At 35.2% G+C, this 21,345-nt stretch overlaps 2 protein-coding genes and 1 pseudogene across 2 annotated transcripts; 2 read left to right on the top strand and 1 right to left on the bottom strand.

Annotated features, from left to right (window-relative positions):
* Positions 1-425: 425 nt before the first annotated feature.
* Positions 426-5,423, top strand: LOC114537679 (E3 ubiquitin-protein ligase E3D-like). Its single transcript, XM_028558778.1, has 10 exons — positions 426-704; positions 1,421-1,619; positions 1,955-2,150; positions 2,547-2,619; positions 2,712-2,820; positions 2,947-3,067; positions 3,233-3,305; positions 4,010-4,076; positions 5,022-5,160; positions 5,255-5,423. The coding sequence occupies exons 1-10, from the start codon at positions 515-517 to the stop codon at positions 5,285-5,287; spliced, it is 1,200 nt and encodes a 399-aa protein (XP_028414579.1). The 5' UTR covers positions 426-514; the 3' UTR covers positions 5,288-5,423.
* A 577-nt stretch (positions 5,424-6,000) lies between these two features.
* LOC114537646 lies at positions 6,001-8,217 on the top strand (annotated as a pseudogene).
* Positions 8,218-13,026: 4,809 nt separating this feature from the next.
* On the bottom strand, positions 13,027-16,851 carry LOC114537641 (kelch-like protein 13). Its single transcript, XM_028558721.1, has 6 exons — positions 16,797-16,851; positions 15,204-15,687; positions 15,046-15,108; positions 14,816-14,899; positions 13,649-14,646; positions 13,027-13,428 (listed from the first exon to the last, which is right to left on the bottom strand). The coding sequence occupies exons 2-6, from the start codon at positions 15,678-15,680 to the stop codon at positions 13,419-13,421; spliced, it is 1,632 nt and encodes a 543-aa protein (XP_028414522.1). The 5' UTR covers positions 15,681-15,687; positions 16,797-16,851; the 3' UTR covers positions 13,027-13,418.
* Between the last annotated feature and the right edge of the window lie 4,494 nt (positions 16,852-21,345).

The following is a 21,345-nucleotide window of genomic DNA, read 5'->3' on the forward strand; positions in this document are numbered from 1 at the left end:
GACCTGTTGTTTTGATATTTTTTCGGTGTTTTGAAACACTGATGGTTTTTAACATCAAAATAGACATGATTCACGCATGCAAACTCAATATAAACGACTGAACGGCTGAGCCTTAGTTAACCTGCATGACAGGCGGTCCATGCTAAAATATTTTGTTAACTCTCTGTCATCACCACTCGATTCGCCTGGTACAAGTCCGAGCTAAACCGCACGTTTTTATTTCACATTTTTTATTGTTATATCTTCGTTGATTCTGTTTTATTTTCAGGCTATTTTGAGATCGGTTCTTTTTTCTTTATTTCAAGATAAAAATCTGTTTGCTGCGTCTAAAAACGGGCAGTTTTAAGTGAATATCCATCATTATCCACTGTTATACCGTGGTGTATACATTGATGTCATAATGTACCCCATTCATGTGGCGGAAATTTTAAAATATATTTTATTTGTCTGAATTTCTGTTAAAAGTAAAGTAGATTTTCTTCTTTTTCTCCCCTTTAAAGAAAGATTAAAACCCATGGATGATAGAAAAGACACTCCAATGTTATATTTTGGCGAATTTCATGACAAAATCAACATTTTTAACCTTGTAATTTGTCCGAGTGCATTCCCTGATATTCTGCAGCAGATCTCTCTCAAGATAAACGTTCATAAACATGGGTTGGAATTTACAAATGGACAATCGAAATTTGCGATCTTGTTTAAAGGTTAGTTTAGATTCTATGACCCTTTAAGTCTAGTAAGAACTATCTCTTATTGATCCAGTGTTACTACGGGAGGAAACTGACCTATAAAACCTAAAAAACTAACTTTTTATACTGGATAAGTTCTAAACTGTTCTTCCTAGAGGTCCAGTAAGGATCATCTCTTATTGATCCAGTGTTACTACAGGAGGAAACCTAAACTAAACTAACTTTATTTATACTGGATAACTCTATCAGTTCTAAACTGTTCTTTCTAGAGGTCCAGTAAGGATCATCTCTTATTGATCCAGTGTTACTACAGAAGGAAACCTAAACTAAACTAACTTTATTCATACTGGATAGCTCTATCAGTTCTAAACTGTTCTTCCTAGAGGTCCAGTAAGGATCATCTCTTATTGATCCAGTGTTACTACAGGAGGAAACTAAGCTAAACTAACTTTATTATACTGGATAGCTCTATCAGTTCTAAACTGTTCTTCCTAGAGGTCCAGTAAGGATCATCTCTTATTGATCCAGTGTTACTACAGGAGGAAACTTAAGCTAAACTAACTTTATTTATACTGGATAGCTCTATCAGTTCTAAACTGTTCTTCCTAGAAGTCCAGTAAGGATCATCTTTTATTGATCCAGTGTTACTATAGGAGCAAACCAAATTCTACAGGTGAAAAACTATCAGTGGTAAACTTAATAATTATACTTGTGTATGTGTATATTTCTAGATTTGACCATTCAACCGTTATCAGCCCAAACAGTAAAAATTGTGAATGAAAATGAGGTTCACTTCAGACTTGAAGTTTCACCACCTGGGCCTTCAACATTTGAGGAACAGTTCTCGCAGGGTGAATTAGTTCCTAAACCCGACAAAGTGTTAAATATACAATGCAAAGAATGTTTGTCAGAGATAACACGGTGTGACAGGTAAGACTTAAAGGTCACATTTGGGTGTATTGCAAGGTAACGGTTTTGTTAACTTATTAACTGACAGTACTCTTCCACTGATGAGTAAAATCATCTGACATTAGTCAAAGTAAAATACTAAAGTAGATCACATCTGAGTGCATTGCAAGCTAATGGGTTAACAAGAGACACTGACAGACAGTTTTGTTAACTTATTAACTGACAGTACTCTTCCACTGATGAGTAAAATCACCTGACATTAGACAGAGTAAAATACTAAAGTAGGTCACATCTGGGTGCATTGCAAGCTAAAGTTGTCTGTATAGTTTAAATTAACATTCATTTGGTTTCAACAGAAAATTTTCCAGAGTTTTGGAACTACCGTCGGAAAATTGGCAAGAATATTTAGACAACTGGTGTTGCCATGGCAATGAAGCTATCACAAAGTTAAAAGATGGTTTAAACCCTCAAGAAAATTACTGCTTCTTTGGAAACTGGTATATTTTGGTTCACCCTAAAGCACTTGATGTTCAGAATATCAAAGTTTCAATGGTACAGACATTAAGTTAATGTAAATAAAGTCAGTTTAGTTTAGGTTTCCTCCTGTAGTAACACTGGATCAATAAGAGATGATCCTTACTGGACCTCTAGGAAGAACAGTTTAGAACTGATAGAGCTATCCAGTATAAATAAAGTTTAGTTTAGGTTTCCTCCTGTAGTAACACTGGATCAATAAGAGATGATCTTTACTGGACCTCTAGGAAGAACAGTTTAGAACTGATAGAGCTATCCAGTATAAATAAAGTTAGTTTAGTTTAGGTTTCCTCCTGTAGTAACACTAGATCAATAAGAGATGATCTTTACTGGATCTCTAGGAAGAACAGTTTAGAACTGATTGAGGTATCCAGTATAAATAAAGTTTTTGGCTATTTTTCCTTATACCTATAGCGAGAGGAAAGCTGTCAAATTCTCTGCAAACGTTGTCAAGCAATGCTGGGGAGGTTAAATTTCTCAGCCTCAGGTAATAAAAGCTTTCGCAGTTGAGAAATACAGCCTAAAAGTCAATCCCCATTTGAAATGTGTTGAGGTATTTCAATATTCTTTATTTTCTAGGCGATAATTCAGCTAAATTCTTGTGCAAGGATGTCAATAACAGTTCCAGCGTTGAGTTAAACAAACATTCAATAACGCTTTACAACGGTTCGTCAAGAAATATTTTCAAGTAAGGAGATGTTAGACTTAGCTGAGGCTCAGTTAAACGCTAATTTCATGCAAGGATTCATGACTAATTTACTTATTATGAGTAAATATATTTATTTTGAAATCGGATTTATTATTTTTATTGCAGAAATCTCGGTGAAGAAACGTTTTTGGCAGCGAATTTTATAAGTTTGACCAAGACTCGAATGTGTCACAAGTTTATCGTTAACAAAACATCGTCAGAAAAAAATAATTCGACAGTTGTTTTGGTAAGAGATGAGGGTTATTTTGCTGGGAAATGTCAATGAGTATCATATTCTTTGAAACTTAATATTTGATAGTTTCTTTACACTTTTCTCATTATGACCTCTAACTATTGAGCCACTCAGCCTTCGTAAATATCTATTATGTAAAGTCTCAAATATTTTGTTTAGATTTGGGTTCTAAATACAGAAACGAAATTCATTTCTTCCCTGTGTCAGAGAGAAAGTTCAGAAGAAAATATTGGTAATTTGGCGAAAATAATATATTTTTCAATTTATAACTCTTCCTTATGTCAAACGCGGGAAGCCTGATCTTACACGAAGTTTGATTGGCTCGCTAAGTTGCCTCGCTTGTATAGAGCCAATCAAACTTCGTGTAACATCAGGCTTCCCGCGTTTATCGTCGTCATAATGAGAACGTCTTACATAATTATGATAAACATAGGAAACTCACATTTTTTATCATTTTGACGCGAAAAATTTGTCAAATTTTTTTCAAAGTAATAAATACATGTATAATTTGTTGGGAAATTGCCGAGAAATTTCTCGCGAACAAATTATCTCGCATATTTTGGCTGCCTTTGACGTCACACAAAATGGAGCGTTTTGATTGGTTCCCGAGCGGTCGTTCAGTTTAGGCGGGAAAATGTGAAGCTCCGAGCTTCAAGCTCGTATTTTGTGAATTTGTCGGCAATATTTATACATTTTGATCAAGAATTCGGTCTCTTAAAATCGATTTAAAAAGTTTAAAGTGTTTGTGAGTAAAGTGGTGATATCTTGGGAAAGGTTTGTCGAGTTTTAAGCAATTTGAAATGCTCTAAAGTGCCAGGATATTTTTGAATACAAGACGGCATGTTTGTTTTATTCTTAATTTGTATCAACGATACAAACGTTTTAAATGCGATAGGGTAATAAATTTAGACCTAATTTTCATTATGAATTGTTTAGGTTTTCCAAGTATATTTCGTGCAGTGAAAGTCCTTTACAAAACCCACCTTGAATATGACTTTAAAACGTAAGTATTTTGACTATAAATCCTCTAAACTTTGCGACTATTATGAAGACAGTTGCCCACAACTGTCACCCACTGTCATTACCTGTTACCCACTGTCGTTACCTGTCACCCACTGTCACCTGCTGTCATTACCTGTCACCCATGCACTGTCATTACCTGTCACCCACTGTTGTTACCTGTCACCCACTGTTGTTACCTGTCATCCACTGTCACAGCGGCGTAGTTAGAATGATAATTGGGGGGGCCATATTCATATATTCGTGAAACGCAGGATTAATTTCTTTTCAAATCAATTGTCTTTACAGTCAGTTTACATGAATATATAAATATGGACCCCCCCAATTATCGATGCTGGCTATGCGCATGCCACTGCACTGTCATTACCTGTCACCCACTGTCGTTACCTGTCACCCACTGTCGTTACCTGTCACCCACTGTCGTTACCTGTCACCCACTGTCGTTACCTGTCACCCACTGTCGTTACCTGTCACCCACTGTCGTTACCTGTCACCCACTGTCGTTACCTGTCACCCACTGTCGTTACCTGTCACCCACTGTCATTACCTGTTACCCACTATCGTTACCTGTCACCCACTGTTATTACCTGTCACCCACTGTTATTACCTGTCACCCACTGTCATTACCTGTCACCCACTGTTATTACCTGTCACCCACTGTCATTACCTGTCACCCACTGTTATTACCTGTCACCCACTGTCATTACCTGTCACCCACTGTCATTACCTGTCACCCACTGTTATTACCTGTCACCCACTGTTATACCTGTCACCCACTGTCATTACCTGTCACCCACTGTTATTACCTGTCACCCACTGTCATTAGCTGTCACCCACTGTCATTACCTGTCACCCATTAATGCTTTGGTACTTGTCTCTTTGGTCTTTCCTAAAGTTTCAGAAATCCATAATTTTCTTTTCTTTACAGGATAAAAGATGAATGGTATTGTAGTTCCCTCACAGACATCATCACATTCCCTGAAGAAATCTCTTTGAAGCTTTTGTTGTGTCTCACACAAAACAACAAGACTCAACCGCCCTCATTGAGAACTGCCAATAGTTTTAATGTAAGTTTTCTACTTATTTTGAAAGGGAAAATATTATAAGTCTACTGTACTGCAAAGATGATCCTTCTACAAGAATTTTTGCTTGGATTTCCAGGTGAGTTTTTTAAAACTCAAACAAGCTCAATGAGTTGGTCACTCTTGCAAAATGTCTTGCTTTGGATTGGAGTGGATTTATGTTGATGTCAAGTTTTGAAGAAGGAAGCCAATGTAAGGTTAGAGGTTATACATATATTAATATATTATCACAAATAAATAAGCTTGGATATAACTGACCCCTGTTGGGTAAAATTTAAAACTGAACTGTTTGGTAAATTAAAACTGAACTGTTTGGTAAAATTTAAAACTGAACTGTTTGGTAAAATTTAAAACTGAACTGTTTAGTAAAATTTAAAACTGAACTGTTTGGTAAAATTTAAAACTGAACTGTTTAGTAAAATTTAAAACTGAACTGTTTGGTAAAATTTAAAACTGAACTGTTTGGTAAAATTTAAAACTGAACTGTTTGGTAAAATTTAAAACTGAACTGTTTGGTAAATTTAAAACTGAACTGTTTGGTAAAATTTAAAACTGAACTGTTTGGTAAAATTTAAAACTGAACTGTTTGGTAAAATTTAAAACTGAACTGTTTAGTAAAATTTAAAACTGAACTGTTTAGTAAAATTTAAAACTGAACTGTTTGGTAAATTTTACCAAAACAGCTCAGTTTTAAATTTTACATAACAGTTCAGTTTTAAATTTACCAAACAGTTCAGTTTTAAATTTCAAATTCAAGCTTCACAATTTCAAATTCTTCGTATTTAGCGTTTTATAAGTTGCATTAAGTCCCCACAGGCTAAAATTCGTGAACACGGCATTCACATTTTAACAATGAGTGATTTGAGTAGTTTTTCGGTTTTTTTGAGACACCCTGTATTCACTAGACTTTAAATGCTTCGATCATTTTACCGGCTGTTTACATGATCCTGCTTAGCCCAGATTCAACGAAGCGTAAGATGACGTTGAGGTATTGAAATCAGAGTTGGTAGATATGCAAATATTTGAGGCCAAATTGTCATTAGTGCTATCAAAAAAACAAAGAAATCAAAAGGCAAAGACAAAGGAAACAAAGAACTAGTGTCAGTAGTGTGATCTTGTTTGGCCTCAAATATGCAGCTATCTACCAACCCCGATTGAAATTAGTGTTTATGACGCAAACAAGCACATGCTATTGTCAGGATGACTATCAAGGTGCCAGGATCGTATTATCTGCTCATTTTAATACCTCAATGTCATCTCATGCTTCGTTGAATCTCGGCTAAGTAGTGGGATCATGTAAACAGCCCCTTATTGCTATAAACTCAGCTTAAATTTTGGTTACAAACTGTCGTTCCACCATGAATGAGATTATCCAGTTCAATGACTTTAAACTGTTTTGAATGATTGATTTGCATAATCGGTCAAAGTGTCTTTATCACAACCGACTTTGATACAAATAGTTACTTTTTACCGTAGAGAAACCGTGAACAAACTTCTTCTAGATAAATACTTTTGAGCATTATGAATTTCCTTGTGAAGTTGGCGATATTTGTTGGGTTTTATGCGGTGTTTCATGCGTTTATTTTACGTCGTTTTATTGCTGGTTGCGTGTGCCGGAGCCGCGTGACTCTCGAGGGAAAGACTGTTATTATCACTGGCTCTAACACAGGGATTGGCAAAGAAACAGCATTAGATCTCGCACAGAGAAACGCTCGAGTCATCATGGCCTGCCGCGATTTAACAAAAGCTGAAGCAGCTCTTAAAGAAATCGTCGAGAAAACTGGAAATAAAAACATTGTAGCGAAACATTTAGATCTTGCATCGTTGAAATCGGTTCGAGAATTTGCCGAAGACATTAACAGCAATGAACCTCGACTTGATGTGTTGATGAACAATGCGGGAATCATGTTTCTTCAGACTTTGAGCAAAACAGAGGATGGTTTTGAGATGCAAATGGGTGTAAATCATTTAGGACATTTCTTCTTGACAAACCTGTTGCTAGATTTGTTAAAAAGATCGGCTCCTTCGAGAATCATCAATGTCTCATCGATGTTCCATAGAGTTGTAGGGGCATCTGGCTTTGATTTTGATAATATGAATGGCGACGTCTCTTATAGCCCTTATGGGGCGTATGGACAGAGTAAATTAGCGAATATATTGTTCACAAGACAGCTTGCAAGACGTTTAAATAACACACAAGTCACAGCAAATTCGCTTCATCCTGGAGCTGTTGCAACCGAACTAACTCGCTATCTTCCGAATTGGATGCAAATGTTTTTGAATCCAATTTATGGCTATTTTACGAAGAATCCTAGAGAAGGGGCTCAGACCAGTATACACTTGGCGGTTTCTGAAGAGCTGGATGATGTGACTGGTCAGTATTTCGCAGACTGTGATCAGCGGATGCCCGCTGAAGCGGCACAGGACGACCAAGCCGCTGGGAAATTGTGGGACGTCAGTGCTAAACTTGTTGGGCTGGACACGAGTGATTGAATTTGGGTGATTTACCATCTCAAGGCCCGTTTACACTTGCGATTTCGGCTGCATTTTCTTCTTTTGATAGATGTGAACGAGTGAATTAGTTACGTAAGTTAAAATAATAGCTCTTATACCTCAGAGCGTTCCTAACTACTCTCACTCGTTCACATCTACCAAAAAAAGAAAATTGCACAGAAAATCGTATCTTAAATGTACAAGTGCAAAGGAGCCTTTACACAATTTTCTTTGAATAATAATGACATCATTCAAGAATAGGTTTTCTTAAAATAAAGGCGTTGATATAAAATTAAAACTGTTAACATACATTAAAATTACTTTAAAATTGAGTTCGAATGAATACAATTTCTATTATCTAAATATTAATCTAAATTTCTATTTGCTACGAACTTTTATTGTCCTATAAATGTTCATAATCACCACCTTCATCTACAATATTTACAAATATACACGCGATTACAAAATATTTTCAATCGTTAATGTCTCATAAAAGTTCATTGGTAACTGGCTGCGCAAACCTCTGTAGTTAGAATGAATTACAAATAGTTTGTGTAAACATTTTCCGTTCAGTTCTCAACCCTGCCGTAAAAAGCTTCATCAATTCTCCTGCAAATTCACAAATATTTATCAAGTATTCAAGTGTTCAGTCAACTTTATGTTGTGATTCAACATTTGAATATTTTGATATTCATATTATAATTCTTCCAGTCTCATCGTCATGTTATGATTTAAATGAAATTTCTATCGACGCAGAATGAAAGCGTTCAAAACATATCCTAACCTCCTTTATTAAATAATTGAATTAAATTTTTGATACTTTACCTATAGAGGTTTAACTACAGCAGTAGCATAGTTTCTCTTTTCTATCATTCCTGGCAGTTCTTTCCAGCCATCTCCACAAATAGTGAAAGATTCCACTGAGTTGAGACCTCCCTGCTCCTCATTCCATCCACCAAACACGACAATGACGTCATTCATGATCACGACAGAGCTGTTACTCCTTTTGTAAATCATGGAGGGCAGTCTCTCGCTTCGCCCTGTCTCTGTGTCGTACATCATGACGTCATTTAATGTCCTATGATTCTTATCCACACCACCAACGACGATGATTATATGACCCCAAGTGACTGTGGACATATAACAAACAGGCTGAGGTAACGATGGACATGGCTTGAACTTATTCTTAGTCAAATCATAAACAACAACGCTGTCAAGAGCATCTTTACTAAGGCCGGTTGTCGTCCCGCCCAAGATAAATAGTTTTCCATTAACAAGTTCTGCTCTGTGATGTTTTCTTGGCTCAGGCATTCTCGTCAACAGCTTGGCAGTATAAGGTGGGGTAAGAGCAATCTCATAAATGGCATTTGATGTTTTTCCTTCATTCCCGTCATGTCCTCCTATTATATATAATTTTCCTTGATAAACTATTACGTCATGAGCATATAATTTGACAGGCAGTTTACCATCAAACATTGTCCATCGCAAAGGATGTTGCTTCATCTTCAAAACTTCGATCTTGTCACTTCCTACTTTACCATCGAAACCACCAACGACAAGAACGTCATTGTTGTAAACGCACGATGCTGGTGCTGTTCGAGGATGATTCAATCGTGGCAGCGGAGTTGACTTTCCTTCTACTATGTTGTATTTCTCGACTGTATTTAATACTTCGTTTTTTTCTAGGCCATACCGACCACCAATGATAATAATATCTGGATTGTTGACTGGACCTGCGTGATTCATAGCGCTAGCACCATTCTTGTTTGTATTATTTCTTTGAAATGTTTGGTTCATCATAATCATTATTTTCTCAAACTGTTCTTTCATCTCGTTCATACTTTGCTAAATTAAAAATGAATTTTCTTTAATCACGCGAATCAGCCGATAATGCATTGATATCATCAAAGTTTAAATTATCGCCAGTAACCCTACCGCTAAAAAAGTTTCTACGCCGAGGTCCTAGGGAGAGTGAGAAGGTCCCAGGTAGGAAAAGTATTATCAAAGAAATGAATTACTAAAAGACTTGTCCTACCTTCATCTCTTCCTGATTTCTCTTCATCTCATCCTCATTTCTCTTCATCTCATCCTGTTTACTCTTCATCTCATCCTGATTTCTCTTCATTTCATCCTGTTTGTTTCCAATCGCAGTCACTTGAACATTCATTTGATCCTGACTTGCCTTAATTTCATCCACGTTTTTCTAAGTCAGATTATTAATGATACGTTTCAAATTTCATTTTTCAAGTACGATTTAATTTTTCCTAACTTCCTTCGAATTTAAAACAAATAATAACTGAAAGACTTGTCCTACCTTCATCTCATCCTGATTTCTCTTCATCTCATCCTGATTTCTCTTCATCTCATCCTGATTTCTTTTCATTTCATCCTGATTTCTCTTCATTTCATCCTGTTTACTTCCAATCCCAGTCATTTGAGCATTCATTTCATCCTGACTTGCCTTAATTTCATCCACGTTTTTCTAAGTAAGATTATTAATGATACGTTTCAAATTTAATTTTTCAAGTACGATTTAATTTTTTCTCGATTGCTCCTGAACTAAAACAAATAATAACTGAAAGAGTTGTCTTACCTTCATTTCATTCTGATTTCTTTCTATCGCAGCCATTCGAACATTTCTTTCATCCACATTTTCCTGATTCAAAATAGAATTGTTATTGAGATGAACTGGGTACAACTTGACAAAATATAAGTGTAAAAGACATTGAATAAATCAGAACCTTTCATTTTAACTTACCTTGATATCTTTACAGTCGTCATATTTGGCGATTCTGAAATGACAAAGATCTTTTTCGTGAGTTTCAATATCTCTTCTATTGACCTCTGTATCACATCCTTCATTACGACACATGACAGGAGCATATCCACATTCCTCGACATGTTTTGGAAGATGTTCCAGACGAACGTAGTCAGGACATCCTCGTTCATGATGATCACACTTGATTTTCAGACCTTCCCAATAATTCTTCAGAAATCCTGTTGGTCGTCTCAAGGTTTCTTGAGTCAGAGGATCTCTGCAAACTGGACATGTTTGAGAGTTTTGAACGAGATGTCGTGATATATGAGCGAAACAAAATATATGATCTTTGTGTTGGCAAAGTCTGGGATCCTTTGGAACTTCCTGACAAATGGAACAAAGCAGATCCTCGCTGATTTCTCCTTGAAAACGATCCACGTCATAACCTTGCAAATCATCTTCCCATCTCGCTGCCATAGTTCTGCTGATTAGAAAAAAAAGCATCTCAAAATAATATTTTCATGTTTTTAAACCTTCTCAAGTCCAAAACGTGAATAAACGACGTTTTTCAACTGGAGGATTTGAACAAAACTTTGTTCAGTTGAAATTAAAAACGCTGGTAGTTTCAACTCGCGGACAATTGAGAATATTTGCGTTGAAGCGTTTCACAAATATAACAAAATCCAGTCCTTTCAATAAACCTCTTGACAGACTGATCTCTTCCTGTGAGGTAACCAGTCAAAGAATCTTTTCATGAAAAATAAATAAAGGCAATATCTAAGTTTGATTATTGTATTGCTTTGGTCGGATATAACCGGAACTCACATTCAAGAGAATGGCTAGAAATTCAAAGCATATTTTTACGAAATTAGCATAGAATTGAAAATGATTTCCTGACAAATATCTGGAATAATATGTGCAAAAAACTTATCATCTAAGCGTCAAGAAATCTACTCAACTATTTTTTATTCACTGTGCAGCATTAACAGTTTATATATCAGAACCTCATTAAGTTGATTATGAAAATATATCATGTCAGCCCATCCCTAACTGAGCATGCGCACTTTGTTCAAACACATTTAAGATTACTACGAACCTAGAAAGTCTATCTTAAACACAATAAACAAAATCACAACCTTCTTTGTATTTCAACACAAAATACGAGCCTATATTTAACGTAATATATTGTTGTATTCAAGACGATGATTGTCCATCAAATACTTCAGGATAATCTCTTATTTATTATTATATTCAAATAAGCCTTGTTTATTGTAGTCATTGCGCGAAGTATTAACTCGCTAGAATCTCTTAGATTTCATGAAAATCACCATTTAAACATTCATTTATTAAGACTGGATTCTCACTAGATCAGACGAACTCAGAACCGTCCATCAATTCATTAATTTGGGTCCATTTCTTTCCTCGAGAAATCCTTTGTTAGCTCAGCGTCTGCTCGCTTTCTGAACGCGATACTCGGAAGCGAATAATATCCAAACCTCAAACAAATGATACGCACCAATTTGCCTGACAATGGCGCTGAGTTCGTGCGATCTCGCGTCTGAGAGTTGTCTAAGATTAGGAACAAATCTTGTAAGAAACTTACCAGTGATTTTCACAGCAACAATTCTCGAGTCTTGTTCGTTCTTTGTGTAACACAATCTGTGATGATGACTTTAATATTGCGAAATTATCATGTCAGGAAACTTAACTTGACCTTAAATCACCTCAATTTCCTGGGAAAACATAAAACAATTCTCAACTTATGCTGATATATTTAACAGAAATTGCAATGTTAAAAAGATTTTCCATTATAAAGAACATATAAATCAAAGTAGTTTTTGGTAGTCATTTATTTACTAACTTATAAAATAAAAGCTTCAAAATATTGCATTTCTGGTGCACGGAAGTTTTAGTTTCAATATGTCATTCGTGGAAGTTTTATAAATTTCCAAGTAAAACTCATACTGAGAATACCGGCGTAAAGAAATATGAAAGAATTTCAAATATAAATATTTCCGTGTCTGCTATAATCCAGTCCACATGTGAATACGTTGAACTTTCAAGTCTACAGTGAGAGTGTTTTACGCCGGGGAATTTTCTGCATCAGATTTTAATATCTGTGAAGAGTCGTGTTTAATGTGGAGATTTTCTCACAGAATAAAAGTGAACGTGGCTTGTGTTTCACTTTTATATCAGAATTATCAATTTCATTATTTCTTGTCTTCTGCGCGTGTTTAGCGAAAAAATATCCCGAAATAAAACGAGTTTCCTTAGCGCAGTTCCTCAGGCAATACCATTTATCCCCAAACATTCCTCTTCATCATCCGTTGATCCCCAACCCATACCTTACCTAAGCCTCATGGGTAGCTTTTCAAAACGCATTTTCTTAGAATGGAAATATTTGGCGATGTATATAACATTATGCATGAAAAATTGATTTGATTTAATGAACTTCTACAATGATACATTAACATTAGAATTAAAACTATTAACAAACCATGCAAATTGTCTTGGAATAAGAAGGAAAAATATCAGAATGAATATACTGTAATTGTCTGATCTAATGTTACTTTTTACGAATCATCTGAGATTTTGTTTCGTTTACAATTGTTTAGTTCTGACTGAACTCATCGTCCATATTCTATCCTAGTTTTATAAATGTTCATTATTATTGTCTCTAATTCTAAACAATTCTCAAATGTTTTAAAGATTAGTTTCAATATCAAGTAATATATACGAATATTCTGTCTTTATCTACAATATTTACAAATACACGCGACTACTTCAGTTATATATGATATAATTATCACAATATCATTTTTATTACAAAACATCTTCAATCATCCAGTTTCATAAAAGATCAGTGGTGGTCAGCGGCGCTCAGAGACTTGGAAACCTAATTCATGTAATCATTCACTGATTGTTCATTTATAACTTCGTGTTCATCTCAGTCTTGGACAAAATGACAAACTCTTTCACTTCAAATTTTTCATCAAATTCTCCTGCAAATTCACAAATATTTATTAAGTATTCAAGTGTTCAGTCAACTTTATGTTGTGATTCAAAATTTGAATAATTTGATATTCATATTATAATTCTTCCAGTCTCATTGTCATGTTATGATTTAAATGAAATTTCTATCGACGATGAATGAAAGCGTTCAAAACATATCCTAACCTCCTTTATTAAATAACTGAATTAATTTTTTGATACTTTACCTACAAAGGTTTAACTACAGCAGTAGCATAGTATCTTTTTTCTATCATTCCTGGCAGTTCTTTCCAACCATCTCCACCAATGGTGAAAGATTCCACTGAGTTGAGATATGCCTGCTCCTCATTCCATCCACCAAACACGACAACGACGTCATTCATGATCACGGCAGAGCTGCCCCTCCGTTTGTGAATCATAGAGGGAAGTCTCTCGCTTCGCCCAGTCTCTGTGTCGTACATAATGACGTCATTTAATACCTGGCTATTCTTATCCACGCCGCCAACGACGATGATCATATGACCCCAAGTGACTGTGGACATTTTACAAATCGGCTGAGGTAACGATGCAATTGGCTTGAACTCATTCTTAATGAAATCATAAACAACAACGCTGTCAAGAGCATCTTTACTAAGGCCACTTGTTGTCCCGCCCAAGATAAATAGTTTTCCATCAACAAGTTCTGCTCTGTGATTTCTTCTTGCCTCAGGCATTCTCGTCAGCAACTTGGCAGTATAAGGTGTGGTGAGAGTAATCTCATAAATGGAATTCCAGTCATATCCTCCTATTATATATAATTTTCCTTGATAAACTATAGCGTCATGACTGGGAAATTTGACAGGCAGTTTACTATGAAAAATTCTCCATCGCAAAGGATGTTGGTTCATATTTAAAACTTCGATCTTGTCAGTTGCTACTTTACCATCGTTACCGCCAACGACAAGAACGTCATTGTTGTAAACACAGGATGCTGATGCTGTTCGAGGATGATTCAATCGTGGCAGCAGAGTTGACTTTCCGTCTACTATGTTGTATTTCTCGACTGTATTTAATACATTGTCATTTCCTGGGCCATACTCACCACCAATAATAATAACATCTTGATTCTTGACTGGACCTGCGTGATTCATAGCGCAAGCATTATTCTTGTTTGTATTATTTCCTTGAAATGTTTGGTTCATCATTATCATCATTCTCTCAAACTGTTCTCTCATCTCGTTTATGCTTTGCTAAATTAAAAAGGAATTTTCTTTAATCACGATGCATGATATCACCAAAGTTTAAATTACCGCCAGCAATCTAAGGGACCTGCTTACTCTCCCCAGGACCTACGCCTTGACTCGGACCGCTCAATTCATTTTATTTCAAAGAAATGAATGACTAAAAGACTTGTCCTACCTTCATCTCATCCTGTTTACTTCCAATCGCAGTCATTTGAACATTCATTTGATCCTGACTTGCCTTAATTTCATCCACGTTTTTCTAAATCAGATTATTAATGAAACCTTTCAGATTCCATTTTTCAAGTACGATTTAATTTTTCAAAACCAATTCAACTCGGTTTAAAACCTAATTTTAATTGAATAAAATGAAATTAAAAGAAATAATAACTGAAAGACTTGTCTTACCTTCATCTCATGCTGATTTCTTTCTATCGCAGCCATTCTAACATTTGTTTGATCCACATTTTGCTAAAGTCAAAATAGAATTGTTATTGAGATGAACTGTGTACAAAATATGAGTGGGCAAGGCATTGAATAAATCCGAACATTTCATTTTGACTTACCTTGATATCTTTACAGTCGTGACATTTGTCCATTCTAAATTGACACAGATCTTTCTCGTGAGTTTCAATATCTCTTCTATTGATCTCTGTATCACATCCTTCATTACGACACATGACAGGAGCATATCCACATTTCTCGACATGTTTTGGAAGATGTTCCAGACGAACGTAGTCAGGACATCCTCGTTCATGATGATCACACTTGATTTTCAGACCTTCCCAATAATTCTTCAGAAATCCTGTTGGTCGTCTCAGGGTTTCTTGAGTCAGAGGATCTCTGCAAACTGGACATGTTTGAGAGTTTTGAACGAGATGTCGTGATATATGAGCGAAACAAAATATATGATCTTTGTGTTGGCAAAGTCTGGGATCCTTTGGAACTTCCTGACAAATGGAACAAAGCAGATCTTCGTTGACTTCTCCTTGAAAACGACCCACGTCATAACCTTGCAAATCATCTTCCCATCTCGCTGCCATAGTTCTGTTGGATTATAAAAAAAGTATCTCAAAATAATATTTTCATGTTTTTAAGTCCAAAAAGTGAATAAACGACGTTTTTCAACTGGAGGATTTGAACAAAACTTTGTTTAGTTGAAGTTAAAAACGCTGGTAGTTTCAACTCGCGGACAATTCAGAATATTTGCGTTCAAGCGTTTCACAAATATTACAAAATTCAGTCCTTTCAATAAACCTCTTCACAGACTGATCTCTTCCTGTGAGGTAACCAGTCAAAGAATCTTTTGATGAAAAATAAATAAAGGCAATATCTACGTTTGATTATTGTATTGTTTTGGTCGGATATAACCGGAACTCACATTCAAGAGAATAGCTAGAAATTCGAAGAATATTTTAACGAAATTAGCATAGAATTGAAAATGATTTCCTGACAAATATCTGGAATAATATGTGAAAAAAACTTATCATCTTAGCCTCAAGAAATCTACTCAACTATTCTATATTCACTGTGCAGCATTAACAGTTTATATATCAGAACCTCCTTAAGTTGATTATGAAAATATACCATGTCAGCCCATCCCTAACTGAGCATGCGCATTTTGTTCAAACACATTTAAGATTACTACGAACCTAGAAAGTCTATCTTAAACACAATAAACAAAATCACAGCCTTCTTTGTATTTCAACACAAAATACGAGCCTATATTTAACGTAATATATTGTTGTATCCAAGACGATAATTGTCGATCAAATACTTCAGGATAATCTCTTATTTATTATTATATTCCAATAAGCCTTGTTTATTGTAGTCATTGCGCGAAGTATTAACTCGCTAGAATCTCTTAGATTTCATGAAAATCACCATTTAAACATTCGTTTATTAAGACTGGATTCTCACGAGATCAGACGAACTCAGAACCGTCCGTCAATTCATTAATTTGGGTCCATTTCTTTCCTCGAGAAATCCTTTGTTAGCTCAGCTTCTGCTCGCATTCTGAACGCGATACTCGGAAGCGAATAATATCCAAACCTCCAACAAATGATACGCATCAATTTGCCTGTCAATGGCGCTGAGTTCGTGCGATCTCGCGTCTGAGAGTTGTCTAAGATTAGGAACAAATCTTGCAAGAAACTTACCAGTGATTTTCACAGCAACAATTCTCGAGTCTTGTTCGTTCTTTGTGTAACACAATCTGTGACAATGACTTTAATATTGGGAAATTATCATGTGAGGATACTTAACTTGACCTTAAATCACCTCAATTTCCTGGGAAAACATAAAACAATTTTCAACTTATGCTGATATATTTAACAGAAATTACAATGTTTAAAAAGAGTTTTCCATTATTAAGAACATATAAACTCAAAGTAGTAATTTTAATAGTCATTTATTTACTAACTTATAAAATAAAAGCTTCAAAATATTGCATTTCTTGTGCACGGAAGTTTTAGTTTCAATATGTCATTCGTGGAAGTTTTATAAATTTCCAAGTAAAACTCATACTTAGAATTCAGACGTAAAGAAATATGAAAGAATTTCAAATATAAATATTTCCGTGTCTGCTATAATCCAGTCCACATGTGAATACGTTGAACTTTCAAGTCTACAGTGAGAGTGTTTTACGCCGGGGAATTTTCTGCATCAGATTTTAATATCTGTGAAGAGTCGTGTTTAATGTGGAGATTTTCTCACAGAATAAAAGTAAACATGGCTTGTGTTTCACTTTTATATCAGAATTATCAATTTCATTATTTCTTGTCTTCTGCGCGTGTTTAGCGAAAAAAATATCCCGAAATAAAACGAGATTCCTTAGCGCAATTCCTCAGGCAATACCATTTATCCCCAAACATTCCTCTTCATCATCCGTTGATCCCTTACCTTACCTTACCCCATGGGTAACTTTTCAAAACGCATTTTCTTAGAATGGAAATATTTGGCGATGTATATAACATTGTACATAAAAAATTGATTTGATTTAATGAACTTCTACAATGATACATTAACATTAGAATTAAAACTATTAACAAACCATGCAAATTGTCTTGAAATAAGAAGAGAAAATATCAGAATGAATATACTGTAGTTGTCTGACCTAATGTTACTTGTTACGAATCATCTGAGATTTTGTTTTATTTACAATTGTTCAGTTCTGACTGAACTCAGCGTCCATATTCTATCCTAGTTTTATAAATGTTCATTATTATTGTCTCTAATTCTAAACAATTCTCAAATGTTTTAAAGATTAGTTTCAATATCAAGTAATATATACGAATATTCTGTCTTTATCTACAATATTTACAAATACACGCGACTACATCAGTTATATATGATATAATTATCACAATATCATTTTTATTACAAAACATCTTTAATCATCCAGTTTCATAAAAGATCAGTGGTGGTCAGCGGCGCTCAGAGACTTGAAAACCTAATTCATGTAATCATTCACTGATTGTTCATTTATAACTTCGTGTCCATCTCAATCTTGGAAAAATGACAAACTCTTTCACTTCAAATATTTCATCAAATTCTCCTGCAAGTTTCACAATTATTCATTAAGAATTCAAGTGTTCTATCAACTTTATGTTGTGATTCAACATTTGAATATTTTGATATTCATATTATAATTCTTCCAGTCTCATCGTCATGTTATGATTTAAATGAAATTTCTATCGACGCAGAATGAAAGCGTTCAAAACACATCCTAACCTCCTTTATTAAATAACTGAAATAATTCTTTGATACTTTACCTACAGAGGTTTAACTACAGCAGTTGCAATGCGTCTTTTTTCTATCATTCCTGGCAGTTCTTTCCAGCCAACTTCACCAATGGTGAAAGATTCCACTGAGTTGAGATATCCCTGCTCCTCATTCCATCCACCAAACACGACAATGACGTCATTCATGATTACGACAGAGCTGCCGCTCCTTTTGTGAATCATAGAGGGCAGTCTCTCGCTTCGCCCAGTCTCTGTGTCGTACATGATGACGTCATTTAACACCTTACCATTTTTATCGAAGCCGCCAACGACGATGATCATATGACCCCAAGTGACTGTGGACATAGCACAAACAGGCTGAGGTAACGATGGACATGGCTTGAACTCATTCTTAATCAAATCATAAACAACAACGCTGTCAAGAGCATCTTTTCTAAGGCCGTTTGTTGTTCCGCCCAAGATAAATAGTTCTCCATTAACAAGTTCCGCTTTGTGAAATGTTCTTTCCTCAGGCATTCTCGTCAGCAGCTTGACAGTATAAGGTGGGGTAAGAGCAATCTCATAAATGGCCTTCGATATTTTTCTTTCATTCCCGTCATATCCTCCTATTATATATAATTTTCCTTGATAAACTATGACGTCATGAGCATATAATTTGATTGGCAGTTTGCCATCAAACATTGTCCATCGCAAAGGATGATGGTTCATCTTCAAAACTTCGATCGTGTCAGTTCCTGCTTTACCATCGTAACCACCAACGACAAGAACGTCATTGTTGTAAACACACGATGCTGATGCTGCTCGAGGATGACTCAATCGTGGCAGCAGAGTTGACTTTTCCTCTACTATGTTGTATTTCTCTACTGTATTTAATACGTTGTCATTTCCTGGGCCATCCCGACCACCAATAATAATAATATTTTGATTGTTGACTGGACTTGTGTGATTCATAGCGCTGGCACCATTCTTGTTTGTATTATTTCTTTGAAATGTTTGGTTCATCATAACCATTATTTTCTCAAACTGTTCTTTCATCTCGTTCATACTTTGCTAAATTAAAAATAAATCATTTGAACATTCATTTGAACCTGACTTGCCTTAATTTCATCCACGTTTTTCTAAGTCAGATTATTAATGATACCTTTCAGAATTCATTTTTCAAGGTACGACTTAATTTTTTAAAACAAATGCAACTCAAATTAAAACCTAATTTTCATTGAATAAAATAACTGAAAGACTTGTCCTACCTTCATCTCATCCTGATTTGTCTTCATCTCATCCTGTTTACTTCTAATCGCCGTCATCTGAACATTCGTTTGAACCTGACTTGCTTCAATTTCATCCACATTTTTCTAAGTCAAGTTATTAATTATATGTAAGTGTCAGATTTCAGAATAATTAAATTTTTTAACAACAATTCAATCCATCCTAATTTAAAGCAAATATTAACTGAATGCATGGTTAGTCTTACCTTTATTTCATCCTGTTTTTTCTTCATTTCATCAAGTTTTCTTTCTATCCCAGTCATTCGAACGTTCGTCTCATCGACATTTTTCTAAGTCAAAGTGAAATTGTTATTGAGATAAATTGCGTACAACTCGACAAAATACGAGTGTAACCATCCAAACATCTTAATTTTATGCTTGACGCACCTTGATATTTTTACAGTGGTGACATTTAGCCCGAGTGAATTGACAGAAATTTTTCTCGTGAGTTTCAATATCTCTTCTATTGACCTCTGTATCACATCCTTCATTACGACACATGACAGGAGCATATCCACATTCCTCGATATGTTTTGGAAGATGTTCCAGACGAACGTAGTCAGGACATCCTCGTTCATGATGATCACACTTGATTTTCAGACCTTCCCAATAATTCTTCAGAAATCCTGTTGGTCGTCTCAAGGTTTCTTGAGTCAGAGCATCTCTGCAAACTGGACATGTTTGAGAGTTTTGAACGAGATGTCGTGATATATGAGCGAAACAAAATATATGATCTTTGTGTTGGCAAAGTCTGGGATCCTTTGGAACTTCCTGACAAATGGAACAAAGCAGATCTTCGTTGACTTCTCCTTGAAAACGACCCACGTCATAACCTTGCAAATCATCTTCCCATCTCGCTGCCATAGTTCTGCTGAATTAGAAAAAAGCATCGCAAAATAATATTTTCATGTTTTTAAACCTTCTCAAGTCCAAAACGTGGATAAACGACGTTTTTCAATTGGAGGATTTGAGCAAAACTTTGTTCAGTTAAAGTTAAAAACGCTGGTAGTTTCAACTCGCGGACAATTCAGAATATTTGCGTTGAAGCATTTCACAAATATAACAAAATTCAGTCCTTTCAATAAACAGGAAATCATTTTCAATTCTATGCTAATTTCGTAAAAATATGCTTCGAATTTCTAGCTATTCTCTTGAATGTGAGTTCCGGTTATATCCGACCAAAACAATACAATATTCAAACTTAGATATTGCCTTTATTTTATTTTCATCAAAAGATTCTTTGAGTGGTTACCTCACAGGTAGAGATCAGTCTGTGAAGAATAATATGTGCAAAAAACTTATAATCTTAGCGTCAAGAAATCTACTCAACTATTCTATATTCACTGTGCAGCATTAACAGTTTATATATCAGAACCTCCTTAAGTTGATTATGAAAATATACCATGTCAGCCCATCCCTAACTGAGCATGCGCACTTTGTTCAAACACATTTTAGACCTAGAAAGTCTATCTTAAACGCAATAAACAAAATCACAGCCTTCTTTGTATTTCAACACAAAATACGAGCCTATATTTAACGTGATATATATTGTTGTATTCAAGACGATGATTGTCCATCAAATACTTCAGGATAATCTCTTACTTATTATTATATTCAAATAAGCCTTGTTTATTGTAGTCATTGCGCGAGGTATTAACTCGCTAGAATCTCTTAGATTTCATGAAAATCACCATTTAAAC

This window comes from Dendronephthya gigantea, unplaced genomic scaffold, assembly GCF_004324835.1.
Source record: "Dendronephthya gigantea isolate DGI-Jeju-01 unplaced genomic scaffold, DenGig_1.0 000161F, whole genome shotgun sequence".
Classification (NCBI taxonomy): domain Eukaryota; kingdom Metazoa; phylum Cnidaria; class Anthozoa; order Malacalcyonacea; family Nephtheidae; genus Dendronephthya; species Dendronephthya gigantea.